Source organism: Chrysemys picta, chromosome 2 (assembly GCF_011386835.1).
Source record: "Chrysemys picta bellii isolate R12L10 chromosome 2, ASM1138683v2, whole genome shotgun sequence".
Taxonomy (NCBI): domain Eukaryota; kingdom Metazoa; phylum Chordata; order Testudines; family Emydidae; genus Chrysemys; species Chrysemys picta.
This window is the reverse complement of record NC_088792.1, coordinates 34,580,064-34,598,045: the sequence shown is the minus strand read 5'-3', so window position 1 is coordinate 34,598,045 and position 17,982 is coordinate 34,580,064. Positions and strand designations below refer to the sequence as shown.

Genomic DNA, 17,982 nt, shown 5'->3' with positions numbered 1-17,982 from the left:
CTTCTGTCCAACACGTTGGGAATGTACACTTACAAATCTGGCTAATCTCACTGAGTTAATTTGCCAGTGATAGACAATCCATTCACGCTACAACTTTAAGATATTAAGCAGGTCCTGGTTCATTGGTGCACAAACCCTTGTTAAATCAAGAGGTCAGACAATCACTCTCTTGAAAACACACGTGTCATTTCCCAAATTTGCAGGCAAATATTAACATCTCGGATTTGAAAACAACTAAAACAGGAAAAAGTGAAACGCTAGTTTAAAAGATTAAAAATGCTTAAGGAAATAAAGAGAGGAAACAATAAACCAAATTCAGAAGAACAAAAATTCAATCGGATTAAAAACAGTCCAGGATATATTCCCAATGAAATGCCTGCTACATCGTTAGCGGGTGCTACAGGGAATAGGGAGAAATGTGATTTTGGTGTTGTAGTTCCAGACTTTGTCAGAAGGTGTCGCTGTCTGGCCTCGCCAGCTACCTCCCATATTTTCCGGATTCTCTCGCCTGTTTCCTGGTCTTTTAAAATACTTTATTTAAAATCTATGTCTGAATCGGCTGGTAATAACATTTTGATGAAACATAATCTCTGCCCTACCAACCAGCAATGCAGTTAGAAGTATGAGCTGATGCAATCTTTAAGGTGGAAATTCAGCAATAAAAATAGCTCTTCGGCAGTTTTCATTTTCCTTATCTCTTTTAATGCCTTAATCCTTAATTTGTAAATTTAACCAAAGATTAATCACATCAACACTACAAAGTATATTTTATTAGACTTTTAAACTAACAAAATTTATTACTTTCCCTCCTCCTACACCACCTCCCTTTTCACCTGTTCCAGAACAAACATTAACATCTGATGTTTTATCGTCAGGTGGATTTTTAGCACAACTCTGTGTCTAATACCAATATTCCCGGTCTTTGGTGGGCTTTAATGAAAGAGTAATTATTTGTAAATCCTCTTGCAAACACTGTAACAAAAAAATTAAGTTTATTTTCTTTAGCTCAGCCAGTAAATTTAAAACAAAAACAAATTTGAAGATAGTTTGGTTTACACTGTTAGACTTTCTTAAGGCTCCATTTGCTAAAAAGATCTCAAGATGTCATTTCCTAGAGCTTGTGTTTTATAGCTGCCCTATCTGGCTGATTTAATACAATGCCACGAGAAAGGATTGTTTATAGAGCGGCTTTCCTTATTGCTGGTCTGTTATTGCAGAGTTAATATTTGAAAACAAACAAACAAACAAACAGGATGAAGACTTATTTTACCCCTTTTTGTATTTGTATTTTTAAAAAGTAGGAGATCAGTAATCCAAACACAGAAGTACTGTACACTCTTTCACCCATTCCAGTAAAATAAGACTGACACTGCATTATCTACTACCGGAATTTCCACTATCCATAGTTGTGGAATTGGAATCTCAAGAGATTAAGGCTTAAAAAACATATTCACAATAACCAGTCAAACAATCGTTTGACACCGCTAGATTCAACACACACAGCGCCTGCTTCGCTAGCTACTGTTGTTATGTAGCGCTGCAAGAGTAACACAAATTACAGTGATCAGAAAGAGGGCCATACCCTGTCCGCCTGTTCCGAAGACTGAGGTTGTCTTTAATTGAAGGGCTGTCGGGAATGTGCACTTCGGGGTGGTGTGGGCTGTCAATGACCCCCAGGTAAGGTCGGCTGTTACTTTCCCTTTCTTTGGCGTTTTCCTCAAAAAGCACTTGGCTGTTGAATTTGTTAAAGACTACGGTGTTCATGGTGGGGGGGCTGGTGGTCGGCTGCAGTCTGCCTGGTTCTTCAGTTGCAGCAGACTCTAGTAAGTGGGAAACTTGCAGCTTGGATGTCCAGATGACTCGGATTGTGCTGGAAAGAAGAAGCATCGGGTTACTCGAGGAAATCACTCATATCATAGTAATTATTTAAACACGAAAAACATCGAGGCGAACTTGGCAGGGAAGGAGCTGTCTGCTGCTGCTTTTGCTGCACACGGTTCATTATAGATCTCCATGTCCAGTCTGAATTGTTGCCCAGGTTGTGAAGCTGCTCTTTGTGTGTGAGAGCGAGTGTGTGCGGTGGCTGTGTGCACAACTACGTTCTGTGTCCCTGATTATCATTGGAATTCCTGCCCCATCATCCCTTCTCCTGCTGTAAAATCTCCCCCACAGGGTTATCTAAAAGCCTTCACCATCCGCGGGGCTCCTCAGGGTGTCGCAACAGCCTGGCGCTTCCCCTCTCCTCCTCCCCCCAAGGGAATAAGGACATACATTGTTTTAATTACCGTAAAGCCTGGAGGCTCGCTTTTAGACAGAGGTTACTCGCGAGGAAGAACTACAGCGCACGGCTCGTTGCTAACTAATCTCCGGAGCCATAAACTCATCTCCTGGGAGCTCTGCGGTGTGTCCCGCTATCTGGAGCTCACAAAGGCTGGATTGTGGGGCCCTCCTTCCAGAGGGTGGGAAATGGCCCTTGCAAACGGGACCCGAGATCCTCAAAACACAAACGCAGCCCGGGAGACAGAGCGTTCCGATCGCCCGGACACACACAGAGCGGGAGCCTCACGCTGTCGGGACACGAGTGTTTCCCGATTCACGGTGTGAGTGTGGGTAAAACACGGGCAATCCGCGTCCAGCGAACTCCCCGGGCGAGGGCGGGGCGAGGATTTAGGATAAGAGGAGATCAGGTGGAGGGGCAGCTGAAGCCATAGAGCCAGCATGGCCCCGGGAAGGCAGCATGGGCATGGCACCCATGGGTGCTGGAACTAGGGGTGCTGCTGCACCCCCTGGCTTGAAGTGGTTTCCATCATATACCGGGGTTACAGTTTGGTTGAATGGCTCTGGCCACCCCCACTATACACATTGTTCCAGCGCCCCAGATGGCAGTGCCCAGAGGAGAAGGGCGGGAAAGGGAACGGGTTACAAGCTTTGGTGTGTGGCCCAGTCTCTGGCTAATTACACCCCCCCTCTGGCACTAAGGCGAGCCTGGGCTGTTTAAGAAGCTGGAAGAGCTGCGGGAGGTAGCGCCGCCGGGCGCCCTTTTCTTGCAAATCCCAAGGCTTATCCATCAGCTCGCGGGCCAGGCAGGCAGGCGGACCGGTCCACTTAGCGCCATGAACTCGAACGACACGTTCTCGGAGAAGGGCGATGTTTTGTCTGGTGTCAAAGCCTATTTGACCGACCCCTGAGGCGATGTTTGGGAGAGTCCCGCGTGCCTTGGGGTTTGTTTTCAAAGCTGTCCCCAGCCCATTGACTTCCTCCGCGACCCGCTCACTGTACCGCTCTTGTGTCGCAAAGAACAGCCCCCTTCCCGCTGCTGCTCCTGCCTCCCCTGCACCCGCCCCGGGAACCTGCAGCCCAGCCAGCCCGCCCTCGCCAGCTGCTCCCGGAGCTGCTGCGCGGAGAAAGGTTGAAGTTACTGTACATAGAAATTAAAACGGCCACTGTCAATATTTGCAAGGATGCCATTCAGACATTATTTGGCTGCTGCGTGTGAAATATGACTAGATGTCTGAATCCACTGGCCTGGGACGTGCACACTGCTCTGAGTGTGTGTTTGCACACAGATACACATATCACAATTACACCGCTTCGGATTTTCCACAGCTCCTCCTTGCTTCTTCTTTAGGAGCTGCTCTGCCCCGCCATCCATAACTGTCCTTTAAACGCGGTAAAAGGATCCATCATCTGTTCTACCCCCACAGGGTCTATTTGCCGACGTGCTTATTGTGCCGGCCCCACGATGAATCACATTTGCTTTCCTGTCCTAACCCCCAAGAGAAAGCAAAGGCGTTTCCATGATCCAGCCGAGGTGTTTTCAGACATTGAGGGAGCAAACAACACAACTGAATCGAACAAGCCAACTCTCCTGACACGGATTTTAAACACAAACTATTGGCCAGGGGGTTAACGGCACAAAATTACTTGCTAACATAATCCACTGGTGCCCAAGGCGCAGCTCCCAGGTGTATGTGTCCAGCACTGCTAGGTCCATCCCGAGCTACAACCGTCTCCCCAGCACACACGGATTTTGCTTTACTTCCCCAATAGACAAGTCACATTCCAGAGCAAACTATCCTGCGGTTGTCAGTCCCATCAGACAACACACACACACACACACACACACACACACGTGACTGACAACACCGGAGAACCGAAACCCGGGAAACCGCCACTTCTCCCTTTCCAGCAGCCCGGGAAGCGCTCAGCTCAGCCCGGCTGTGCGCGCGGCGCTAGCCCGGGAGACGTGCTCGCTAGGCAGGCGCCAGGAGGCCGGTTCAGCCGGGGAAGGTCCCTCCCGCGGGGGATCCTGCTCACACGGCAGCTAAGCATTGGGTCAGGGCCGAGCTGCTGAGCCGCCCCTGGCCCGCCAGCCGCCGGGCGGCGAGGAGACAATACCTGGTGCGGGCGGGCCCGCGGAGTCCGCTCGGTGGGGAATAATCCAGCTGGGTCCCTACTCCCCTTCCCACTCCCGCCACATGTTTGCTACACACACCGCCCGAGCTATGACCACACCGACCGCGGCAGCAGCTCCTCTTTATTTACCAAGCGGCAGGCACGGCCAGGCCCCGGAACATGAATCCCGAAGCCTTCTCATGTTTCCTAGCTGCGGAGCTCAGCCTGCGAACATCCTCCCATTGCGCTATCCACCTTCCGGGGCCGTGCAGAGGGGAGGCTACCGGGCTCCTCGGCGATTCTCCGCGGCGTCAGGCTGCAGAAAGACCTGCCCGGCGGCAGCCTCTTGCGCCTTATTTTCTTCTGGTTTTGCTCCTAAAATCCCCGGAAAACCCGCCCTTTCCCCCGTCGCTTGCAAAGGAGCGAAGCCCCGCCGCGCTGCACGCCTGACTCCCGGGCCCGGGGGGCCTCTGGGCCACAGGGGTCCTAGTTCTGTCAGCCCGTCCGGGGACACGGTAGCTGCTGTGGTAGGGGTCGGGCAGAGATTAAGCGGGGAAAGCCGGCACATTCATCCCAGCCTGTGCTTGCTACCATCCAAACACCTTCAATACACAAGGTAACCCAGCAAGGTTTACCTGGCTGTTTGCTACGCAGGTGGAATCTGAACTCCTTCGGAGCAGAGGTGGGAAACCCACTTACAACTGCCCGGGTGAGCGCCGGGCTGGTTAACCTGTTATTTTAGACAGACAGGCCGAGTGATAGCCAAGGAGACATCAGATTTCTTCCTCTGCTTCTGTCCGCACAGGAAATGTTTTGCAGCTCCAGCTGGCTAACAGCTGCCCTAATGAGTGACATCACTTGGTGTCACTGTGATGTCACAATATAATGTACAGGTAAGGCAGTCACCGCTACCTGCTTAACAAGTAATACAAGCACATGAAAATGACCGCAAAATATGGATCGAAACTCTAATTTTAAAATTCATTAGATTGTTACATATTCTAGGAGAATTGGTGGGGCAAGTGGGATGGCATTTCGCGAAGCAGAAAAAATATAAGATATTCGAAGCAAAAAACCAAACAACTTGCCACTTGTTTAACAAAGTTTTTAAGTGCCGGCTTCTAAAGGCAGCTCTCAGTGTACAAACTGCACAGAGTTTAAACTAGGAGCTTTCTATCGTCGTTTTATTTTTGTTATCCTACACTTTTCCATCTTACCTTCCACTCTATTTTCGCATCAATAGTAATGAATAAATAAAGACGCTGGCTGTTTTATGAATGGGGGCATACTTTTAAAAAACGGAGCCTATACATTATATTCGATCAGGGCAAACTGTTGCAGCCTTACTGAAAAGCATGCAACTCAGCGATTATTCACTGCCTCAGGTGAACTGCTTATGACGCGAAAGTATTATTATAATTGTATTACAGTTAAACAAAACTCCAAAGCGAAACACTAGATCAGGAAGGAAAGAAGAAGAAAAAACTTCCGAAAGCTATACCTCAGAAAGAGCAAAATAGAAAGAGCAAAATGAAAAGACAATCTAGAAAGTGTTCATTTTCAAACATTTTCCAGTTACTGCCTTATTTCCCCTTTATAACACCGCTTGAACTGTAAAAATAATCCCGGACCCGCAGAATAACACGTGGAATTATTTACATTTGACGGTACATAATTAGGTTGTAATTCCATAGTGGTATTTTGTTACTAAACATAAATCACCAGGAGAAAGATTCCGACTGGTTTGCTAATGTCATCTGGGACCCCGAGGTAGAACTGTAGCCCGGAGATGGCATATAGACTGAGAGCAGATCACCAAAATGGAATTATGGATTTCAGTGTACAGTGCTGGCGTCTGAAAGGTTTAATTAAAGATGGTAAAGAATATTTAAACATTCTGTGTGTTAGGAGGAAAGGCTATAGGCTTGACAATGATTTTTAAAATCGTGACTACATGACTTTTGATAATACATAGAATGATGATGTCCAATACAGTAATTCGATTTATTAATCTGGTGAAATATTTTTATGGATTCTTTCATACTGATGTCAATGCTAAAACGTTAACAATCCGTGCTGGTTTTATTCCCAAGGAGTAGACCCATTTATTTCAGGGGATCTGAGATGGTTTACCAAATAATTATGCAATTCATCTATCAATTGTTTAGTAATCACACTAATGTGATTGTCACAATTAACAAGTACATGTTCATAAACACGTGTGCCCACATATTATATAATACTAAGAATAATGAAGAATAATATGGTTTGGACTTTAGGGAATCTCACTATCTTTGATCTACTTTTGGAGGGGTTGCTTGTTTTCTTGTTTTAAAAATGTAAAATATTAAACTTGCTAATGAATCGCCTTCTATTTTCAGGACTGTACTAGAGGCATGGTGTGCACCTTAACTACTTGTGTAAACTCACTGGAATACAGAGTTATTATTTGACTTATGACTTATAATTATTCACTTGAACATGGTTTGTAATTAACTGGCATATATAAGGGGTGAAAGCTAACCAAGAAGCAGGATTAGACTTTATAATAATCATATTTTTATTCTTTTTCTACAGACCTTGAATTTCATCTAATAGTTATATGAAAAACCAACAAAGCCAATTTTGTAACGTAGCCTTTATCTACAAATGTCACCAAGGAGCTTTTGCCACACTTTAATTGTAAAGAAAGTTTATGCACATTTGGTCCACTATTGAGAACTGTAAAATAGAGATTTGGATAATACTGATACCTGGTTCATTCTGAAGGAGCTCCATAGTGAAGTTGTGACAGGTTCTCAAGACTTCTTGTCCTATTTTATCAGGGAGGTAATTAAAGCAAAGTGAAGAGAACCCTCACACGTGACACTTTAAATCTACTTGTAACAAAGTTTTAAAACATTATTAAAGCGTGATTGAAAAGCTAAGCAAAAATATTTACTTCTAAATTAAAGACTCACTTCCCTGTGTTTTGTAAAGATGCTGTTTTACCAAAGGCAAAATTCTTTCTAGTGGAATCATTTTTTCCATTAGTGTTTTCAAAAGAAATTCTTGTCATTTAGGCCACATCCCCAGTCATCAGCAAGTCTTCCAAAAACACACAGATGACAGAGTCAGGAGACTGAGTGCCGCTCTCCCAATTGGTCATATTAATCGATAGATGGACAGTAAGTTAACAGAGAACACCCTGTATGGCTGATTGCAATAAAAAATATTTTAAAAAAAAATCAACATTTGGAAAGCAGCGCTGGAAAAATACCAACAGGCCCTGTAGGGAAAAATCTGCCAAATAGTGAGAAGGAACTGCAGGAGCAGTTGGCACCAAAATACCTTACAAGCCTTTAAAGTAGTGAGATCTATCAAATAATCACATGTAAATTTCACATACACTCTCCCCCTCCATATTTTATTTCTTAGATCACATTTGAAAAGCTTTAATGAAAACAAGATTTCTATTTTTGGAGCTTGTTTAACATTTAGAATGTGATACAAAATGTAGGCTTTATGTTTTTAATTAAGGTTACTTACCCAACACTGCACGGAACAGTAAGTCCATAGCTGTTAGCTGGGCAGCGAGCTCACAGCTCAGTTCACTCACACTTCAGAATGTCCCTAGAGGGATGGCAACAGTGATATTCTGTCTCAGAAACTATAAAAGATTACACAAATAACACCAGCAGTGAAATATTAACTGTATCTAAGGGCAGAAATTCATAACAGGATGGAATGACTGGGTGTTTTAGGATATAGGTCAAAACCTGAACAATAGTTTTGAACTCAAAATGGGCATCTGTCACCTAGAGTCCCACTGAGAAGTTGATTCTATATTTAATGTAATTGGAAATTTCCATTCATGACTCAGGAATGACCCTTTTGGTGACTAGAGCTCATAGCTGGAACCCAGAGAAGTGTCAGGAGAGCATTTTTTAGACATGCGTTACTCAGAATGGGCTCCATAGGGCCCGAAAGAGGCACTGTGGGCCAATGATATTTCCCATTGGAAGCACCAGTAAGTGCAGGCTAGAGTTCAGAAGGTGATTTGCTTTAAAGACTGAAATAATAGAAACCTCCCAATCACAAGCCCTGCTGTGATACCGATGGCACTGAACAGGAAATGGCGAGTACTGGCCAGCCAAGACCATGGGAAACCCCAACTGCTGAGCTAGCTCCTGAGCACATTGAAATCATGAAGAAAATTACTCAGCCCAATTACTCAGCTTTCTCCTTTTCTCTGTAGTGCTGCTCTGAGAACCTTCTTTTTCAATGATGTGGCAAGCTGAGGTCATGCTGAAGTTTCCACGTGGGCAGGTCTCAAATGCAGTTTTCCACTAATTCTTTCACTTTCAACCGTACAATCCAATCCAAGGTCCACTTTTAGTCTAGTAACAATGGTCCTTCCGCTTCCACAAAATTCCACTCATATTCCTCATTTTGAGCTACAATTTTTAAAACGTTATATTTCAAAAATATCACCTTGGACCAGATCCTGAAAGGTATTTAGGCACCTAATTCCCATTGATTTCAGTGGAAGTTCAGCACCTTTAAGAATCTGGGCTCTTCTTTATGTACAATTTCCTTTCAGCTGTAGATTCCTACACAGTTAACATATAGGTTTAAAATTCAAGGAATTTCCCTGTCTCATTCACGCACACTGTGCTACATGATTTTGGGTGGCTAATAACTAACTAACTATCTACCTGTATTTAAAGAGCCTAAAGCCCTCATGTAGGTGAGGGATTGTTTAGGAGAATACAAACAGAAGCCTTATTTACTTTCCTACACAGAACAGGTGTTGACAACTGTTAACAATGATTGCAGATGAACCAGCACGGAACATGTTTCAGCTGTAAATGTAGAGAAGGAAAAACCTGGTTAATCAAATTAACTGAAATGGTGAGAAACTGGGCTTGCCCTTGTGTGACCCACGTTTAACGCTTCAGTTGTAATCACTCCGATTGCTACTGTTTGGTAATCTAGACAAGGCCTCAAGAGCAAAGGGATGACACTAAGTAAAGGTAAATTTAAGATATGTTTCCTAATAGTGAGACCTCATTAGACTGAGGAATACTCTGCTCCCAAAGGAACTGGTGGAAGCCTCATCTCTTGAGACACCTGAAATCAGACTGGATCAAGTTCTAGAAAATATACTGTCACAGGCGCTGTTTTTCCAAGTTGCTGGGGGGTGCTTGACCCCCCCACTCCACCCCTTCCCCCAAACCCCCATCCCGCCTCTTCCCCTGTTCCACCCCCTCCCCCGAGTGCACCCCCGCCCTTGCTCCTCCCTCCCCCCCCCCAGCACCTCCTGCATGCTACTGAACAGTGATCACCAACAGGAAGGAAGTGCTGGGGGGCGGGAGAGATAAGAGCTGATGGGGGGCAGGGCTGCCGGTGGGTGCTGAGCATTCACTATTTTTCTGTGGGTGCTTCAGGGCTGGAGCACCCACAGAGTTGGCACCTATGTATACTGTACCAAACAAAGGGAGCAAGCATGCATTGGTAGGGAAATAGGCCACATAACCTACTAGTCTAGGTTAGTTTGGTTATCACAGATGATGTCAATAACAACTTTTTTCCTGATGTGATCATGGTGGACAGAAGTCTGATACATAAGGAGAACAACTGTTTTATAGGTCCATTCAAAAATGCTAAGTCTGACTCTGGGGATATGACCAAATCCTTAGAAAAATATGTTCAGAGCCTCTAGGACTTAAAGGGATATTAGCAGGGAAATGGGGGATCTCTGCAGTTTCATGAGGGATGTGAAGGATCCATCTGAAAAATAAAACAAAACCTTGCATTTTTCTTTTTACAGACATTGGACCAAACGAATTAGTAAGAAGAGGATGTTAAGTGGGAAACTATATTTGAAAAGTGACTAAACCAATATAATTCATGGCTATTTTTTAAATTAACTTTCCTGCGGACTCTGTGGCCAGATGATATTGTTAAGCTGCAGGTTAACAGAATGAGGAGCTCAAAGATAAATGATAAGGCAAAAAGACAAGATTGTCCATCTATGACATTCTGAAGACTGGCAGAATTAACTGTAAAACAAAATCCTGTTTTGTCCAATTTTAGTCAGACTAAATTCATTGAGCGACAGATTATAGACCTAGCAGAGACTTGCTCTCAGAATAACTCACACCATTATTTCCTACCAGGAAATACATTAATATAAAAAAAACTGAAAGTAAGATTCTGCAAAATTAAATCTGGAAGAAACAGACAATGTCAGAAATGAAAGCTGAAAAGAAGAGCTGCCCCAGATTCTTTTAAAATGCAGGAGACCACTTTGTGTTAAAATAGTATTAACTGGAAACATTGTGTAAGTGGTTTCAGATGTTCAACATATCAGAAAAGGACTCTGGAAGATCCTGCTTCCTTGTGATCCAGTGTTAACAGTCACTCTAAACCTAAGAAGAGAATGGTAGGCTCCCTGGGTTACTTGGAAAAATTACAACCTAAGGCTGTTAATTTAGAATGTTGTAACCACAGCAATATGATGCTTCCAGTTTATTGCCCTTTCTGTCATGGATAGCATGGACCTCTGATGCAGTCAAGCACTGCTTTTCCTCTCATTTTATCCAGTCATGTATTCAGAGGTGGCCATCACTTCCCTACAGAGAATAATGGACAGTAAATAAGATAACTCTTGCTAAATACATAGTCCTTTTCATCCATAGATCTCGAAGGTGGGTAAGCATTATTATCCCCATATAGAATTTAGGAGATTAAAGCAAGAAGACTCAGAGACTTGATCAAGGTCATGTAACAAATCAATGGTAGATCTAGGAAGAGGACCTTGGTCTGCTGATGCCCAGCATGGTACCCTGGACCCAGCTGCCTCATTGTCTCAGGACAATGGCCAATCACTTGGTGATGGGCTTAGTGCTTTCTTTTTCTCTACATTCTGGGCCACCTCTTTTGTTCATTGCATTCCTCAGAGTTCCCATTCCCTGGACAAATTATAACAAATCATATCATGTGTGGATCTGATTCTACTCCACAGAAGCCAATGTTTTCTTGGCACTGACTTCAATGGACACAGGAGCAGGTCTTGTGTGAGATGCACTATGCTATTGCAAGACCCATGTGCTCCTCTTCCGATATGCACGTTATATTGTGAATGTATTTTCTTCTGAGGACAGCCATGCAGGCAAATAAAAATCCATGCTTTTACTGAATGTTTGCTAGTGTTTTACTTGGAATAGCATCAGGCAGTGACAGTGGTATAATAAGTGTGTAATTATGGAGAAAATCAGATTGGCAAGCGATTCTGTGCAATGATCACCAGGGCATTGTGCATTTCATATTCTTCTACTGGAATTCACTGTACAGTTATATTTGACAAGTTACAGAATAATTCAATTCCAATTAATCCAGCATCTGAAATGGCAGATTACTGCCAGACATTTACAGACTGACTGAGGATTTACTGAGGATTCACCATTAATTGGTATGCGCCACAATGCTAAAATTACCTAATGCTACTTTGAAAACTTAAGGTTAAATGTTTAACAGTCTATAACAATAAAAATTCATTTGCTTCATTTCAGACATCTGTGCAAAAAATAAACATCACACATCATTTTATAAAATTCACTAATATTTATTCTGGTTCCCAATCTAGTTTTACTGAAAGGGATAAAGTCAGATATTTGTAGGGTAACCTATACCACTGGCATGACTTCACCAATATAATAAATACAGTTGCCAAGCTAGCATTTTTAATAATCAAAAGCATTATAATAGGTTTCAAGTTGTGAGGAACTTTTGTTGAAGCCTGTCTTTTATACACAGGGATAGACATATATGTTAGGGCTGGCCAGAAAACAACAATTCCAGTTAGCAAAAAAATAAAATAAAATCAAGGTTTCAGTATTTTTCATTCCAATGTGGACCGGGACCTTTTGGAAAATTTTGTGAAAACAGAAGCACACAAAGCCAATAGGGCCTAAGCCTGGGATGTGGGAGATGCAAGTCTAAATTCTTGCTCTGCCTGATTCACATCTCCCACATCCAAGGGAAGTGCCCTAACCACCTGGCTATTCTGAAATGGTCTTTATAACTATCGATATAAACATTTTAGTCTATATGCTTGACACCTCATCTGTCCTCTACTCGATCTTCGTGCGACTTAGTCTACCAGTCCAAGCTCTTCAGCATCTTTAAATAGCTGCAATATTTATACCAGAACCAAAACAAAACCTGTAATAGGTGGCTGGTTTACAAGAGTACTGATAGGCTTGTGGTGAAGATATGGGAGTGGGATTCATTAGGTCTTGGTTCAATTCCCAACTCTACGACAAATTTGTGTTTGACCTTGGACAAGTTGCAATCTCTGCATCTTAGCTCTTCATCTACTACAGGGGGATAATAGTTGTTTTTGACTGTGCCTAACACAGTATGTGCCAGATCATGGGTGGAGCATCTAGGTGCTACTGTAACATTAATAATACTGACAGAGAAATGTTTCCTCCTTCTTACTTTATACTGACAATACTCTTCTCCTGGTATCTGCCCACAATGTCTCAATTTACTTACCCTCATCCAAAAGTTTGGGCAGTTTGACAGGACAGCTGCCCCTCACTGGTTGGCAAAGAGTTAATAGCAGCACTTGGAGCAGCTGCACAGAACCCAGCCAACCAGAAGCAGGCTGGGCCCTATAAGAAGGGCTGCAGGGCAGAGAGGAACTCAGTCTCTCCCTGGAGCTTGAGGGAGAAGGACTGGCTGCCTGTTGAGAGAAGTGCTGGGACAGAGCAGTGCTGGGCAGGGACTCAAGGGAGTAAGTGGAGCTCCAGCCTGGCTGGCTCCCAGATGGAGGCCTTGATACAGGGGCCAAGTAAGTGCTGGGCTACGGGGAAGTGGCCCAGGGAAAGCAGGTAGTGGAAGAGGGGAAGGAGAGGCAGTGAGTGGCTGCCAGCTGTAGGGTCCCTAGGTCGGGGCCCAGAGTAGCGGGCGGGCCTGTCCCCCCTCCCCCTTTGCCCCACTGGCTGCTGAGGGAAGTGGCCTGAGCGACGGGCTGGACTAGGGGCTGCAGTTTGCTACTGCGGTGAAAGGCCAGGTGAAGGACTGCCAGTTCCCCCGGAAGGGGGGAGACAATGGAGTTGGGGCACAGTTGGAGGGCTGTGCCCTGACGAGGATGTTGTGGTCCAGGAGTGACATGGGTCCCCACAGACAGTGGAGAAGCAGTGACAGAGAGTGAGACACCACAAGAGGAGGGCACCCTGCTGATTGACAGAGCTAATTCCCAGAGCAACCAGCCGGACTCACCACGGTGGTGAGCACAACTCGTTACAGGCAGTTATCTGGTTACAAAGTAAACTGGACTAAATCAAAAATAACGAGGAGTCCAGTGGCACCTTAAAGACTAACATTTATTTGGGCATAAGCTTTTGTGGGTAAAAAACCCACTTCTTCATGCCCAAATAAATGTACTAGTCTTTAAGGTGCCACCAGACTCCTTGTTGTTTTTGTGGATATAGACTAACATGGCTACCCCTCTGATTCTGGACTAAGTCAGAAATTCTCCCAGCTTCTATGTGTAGATATAAATTTCATATGGATTTTGAGGGCTTAAAATGGATAAAAAGGGTCATAATATACTTAGGCATGCTTGTCTCCCAACCACTGAATAATATAATCAGAAGAAACCTCCCTTCCAGTCCCTCCACTTCTTAAATTCCCTGATTATTGTAACCAATAAGCAGCTTTGTCAATGCTTTGGTTTGAAAAAAGTAGAAGTTTATTCTGAATAAACCTTTGTCTTAAACTCCATTCAGTGGATTTCTGGTGCTGGAAAGCATGTGTCAAGTCAATCTGCATTCTAGACACCGTGCTGTATTATGGTTTTGTGACCTGAAAAAATAATCCCCAATTGTTTCCAGGTGCTGTAAAACTTGTTTTGGGAAGGCTAATCTGGGTTGTTTGGAACCATGGAAAGCACTTTTTGGGACATCAGGACCCTATTCTCCCTGTGTCAATCTTGAAGTCAGACAGTGCAGACTATACTTTTTCCAGTATAGGAAGACCAATCCTGATAGTTCTGAGATTGTGTAGGTTTATAGAAAGCTTTTTCTAAATGTCTCTAACTATGAAAACCACTGGGCACCCATGTGAAAAGCCTCTTACACATGACTTGCAGTCATGTAAAGCCTGTCCTAGGTAGCTCTACCTTCTGGTTTACATATGATCTTGATTATTTAAAATCCCAAGTTGAAGCAGACCATTTATTGAAGTTGGAGAGCCAAGTTTAATAGAAATAGCTATTCAAATAAATGGAATGACAGGCGTAGCTAATTAATCTGTTGTGCTAATGGTTGTACTGTCTCATTTTTAATATAACTGAATTAATGTGCCATTCAAATAGTTGACAAGTCACATGCACCATTCTAAAACAGACATTAAATCCAGAAATACAAAATGCTGTTTGTTTTTTTAAAGCTATTGCCAGTGTTTGAGAGAGATTCTTCTTGGACTAATACCCAACAAGCTGTAATGATCACATAGTCTAGTGCTTATCCCTTTTGTTTACAGATCGTATATGTGTATTGTATAGGTTACAAAATGATAGAAATAGCAGTATGACTAATGCAGAAATTGCTAGCACCACCTGTTGGTGAAAATGGGAACTGCAGGTGAATGTAAGATCAGGTTGAACAGCTGGGGAGTCCTCATGACTCCCTTTTGTGATCCCAAAGTAGTTGTCTCATGCAAGAGCTCTATAAGATCCTTAACATGTTTATAAACATGACCTTAGACAAATTAGAGCCACACATCCACCATCCCCCCAGTACACTTATCCACATCCCCCAGAATGTTAGGTCAAATCCCAACATGTATCCACACTGTGAATGAAGTCCAGAACTCCCTTAAAGGTGGGTGGCACAGTGCCAGAACAAGATGTCACCTACTAACAGACTTTAACTGAAATGCTTTTACATTCAAACGCCATTTCTTATAACACAAAATACTCGTGAGCCATATGAGCTAAGACAATGGCAGCTTAATCACAAGGCATTTTTTTCCTCTGTTACCTAGTAGGTCTTTTGGGAGACTTGTGATTATCGTAGCATTGTGATTGTGATTATGGTAGCATTCTGATAATCAAGCCCTTGGACCTTGATCTGATGATCAAGCCCTCGGACCGCTACCCTGTCCTACTTCTGCATGTGGGCATCAATGATACTGCCAAGAATGACCTTGAGCGGGTCACTGCAAATTACGTTGCTTTGGGAAGAAGGATAAAGGAGTTTGAGGCGCAAGTCATGTTCTTGTCCATCCTCTCTGTTGAAGGAAAAGGCCCAGGTAGGGACCATTGAATTGAGGAGGTAAATGCGTGGTTGCACAGGTGGTGTCAGAGGGAGGGCTTTGGATTCTTCAACCATGGGATGTTGTTCCAGGAAGAAGGATTGCTAGGAAGAGATGGGATCCATGTAACAAAGAGAGGGAAGAGCATCTTTGGAGGCAGGTTTGCAAACCTAGTGAGGAGGGCTTTAAACTAGGTTTGCTGGGGGTTGGTGATCTAAGCCCGTATGTAAGTGGGGAAGTGGGATACCGGGAAGAAACACAAGGAGGAGGGTGCAACAAGTGAGGCCTCCTGATTCATACTGAGAAAGTAGGGCAATCGGCCAGTTATCTTAGGTGTCTGTACACGAACGCAAGAAGCCTGGGAAACAAGCAGGGAGAATTGGAAGTCCTGGCACAGTCAAGGAACTATGATCTGATTGGTATAACAGAGACTTGGTGGGGTAACTCACATGACTGGAGCACTGTCATGGATGGATATAAACTGTTCAGGAAGGACAGACGGGGGAGAAAAGGTGGAGGAGTTGCACTATATGTAAGGGAGCAATATGATTGCTCAGAAATCCAGTATGAAACTGGAGAAAAGCCTGTTGAGAGTCTTTGAGTTAAGTTTAGAGGCGAGAGCAACAAGGGTGATGTCGTGGTTGGCATCTGCTATAGATCACCAGACCAGGAGGATGAGGTAGATGAGGCTTTCTTCGGACAACTAATAGAAGTTTCCAGATCACAGGCCCTGGTTCTCATGGGGGGACTTCAATCACCCTGACATCTGCTGGGAGAGCAATACAGCAGTGCACAGACAATCCAGGAAGTTTTTGGAGAGTGCTGGTGCAAGTGCTGGAGGAACCAACTAGTGGCTGTGCTCCTCTTGACCTGCTGCTCACAAACAGAGAAGAATTGGTAGGGGAGGTAGAAGTGGGTGGCAACCTGGGCAGCAGTGACTATGAAATGGTTGAGTTCAGGATCCTGACAAAAGGAAGAAAGGAGAGCAGCAGAATATGGACCCTGGACTTCAGAAAAGCAGACTTTGACTCCCTCAGGGAACTGATGGGCAGAATCCCTTGGGAGGCTAATATAAGGGGGAAAGGAGTCCAGGAGAGCTGGCTCTATTTTAAAGAAGCCTTATTGAGGGCGAATTAACAAACCATCCCGATGGGCAGAGAGAATAGCAAATATGGCAGGCAACCAGCTTGGCTTGACAGAGAAATCTTTGTTGAGCTTAAACACAAAAAGGAAGCTTACAAGAAGTGGAAACTTGGACAGATGACTAGGGAGGTGTATAAAAATATTGCTTGAGCATGCAGGGATGTAATCAGGAAAGCCAAAACACAATTGGAATTGCAGCTAGCAAGGGCTCTAAAGGGTAACAAGAAAGGTTTCTACAGGTATGTCAGCAACAAGAAGGTGGTCAGGGAAAGTGTGGGACCCTTGCTGAATGGGGGAGGCAACCTAGTGACAGATGATGTGGAAAAAGCAGAAGTAAATGCTTTTTTTGCCTTGATATTCACAGACAAGGTCAGCTCCCAGACTGCAGCACTGGGCAGCACAGTATGTGGAGGAGGTGAGCAGCCCTCAGTGGTGAAAGAACAGATTAAGGTCTATTTAGAAGAGCTGGATATGCACAAGTCCATGGGGCCGGATCTAATGCATCCGAGGGTGCTGAGGGATTTGGCTGATGTGATTGCAGAGCCATTGGCCATTAGCTTTGAAAACTCGTGGCAATCGGGGAGCTCCTCGATGATTGGAAAAAGGCAAATATAGTGCCCGTGTTTAAAAAAGGGAAGAAGGAGAATCCAGGGAACTACAGACTGGTCAGCCTCACCTCAATCCTGGAAAAATCATGGAGCAGGTCCTCAAGGAATCCATTTTGAAGCACGTGGAGGAAAGGAAGATGATCCAGAACGGTCAACATGGATTCACCAAGGGCAAATCATGCCTGACCAACCTGATTGCCTTCTATGATGAGATAACTGGCTCTGTGGATATGGGGAAAGCAGTGGACGTGATATATCTTGACTTTAGCAAAGCTTTTGATACGATGTCCCACAGTATTCTTGCCAGCAAGTTAAAAAGTATGGATTGGATGGACTATAAGGTGGATAGAAAGCTGGCTAGATCATCGGGCTCAATGGGTAGTGATCATCAGCTCAATGTCTTGTTGGCAGCTGGTATCAAGCGGCGTGCCCCAGGGGTCTGTCCAGGGGCCGGTTTTGTTCAACATCTTCATTAATGATCTGGATGATGGGATGGATTGCATGCTCAGCAAGTTGGCAGCTGACA

General features: G+C 44.2%; 1 protein-coding gene across 10 annotated transcripts in view; it reads right to left on the bottom strand.

Moving 5' to 3' along the window:
* The window catches only part of MKX (mohawk homeobox), a 60,144-nt gene extending 54,992 nt beyond the window's left edge, over window positions 1-5,152 (bottom strand). For 2 of the 10 annotated variants that reach the window (XM_005290929.4, XM_065582920.1), the window contains exons 1-2: window positions 4,399-4,532; window positions 1,583-1,870 (exon numbers count right to left, since the gene is read on the bottom strand). In XM_005290929.4, the coding sequence (XP_005290986.2) occupies window positions 1,583-1,764 (182 nt within the window). In that variant the 5' untranslated portion in view covers window positions 1,765-1,870; window positions 4,399-4,532. The other 8 variants (XM_065582922.1, XM_065582919.1, XM_065582921.1 and 5 more) reach the window with 8 other exon arrangements.
* Between the last annotated feature and the right edge of the window lie 12,830 nt (window positions 5,153-17,982).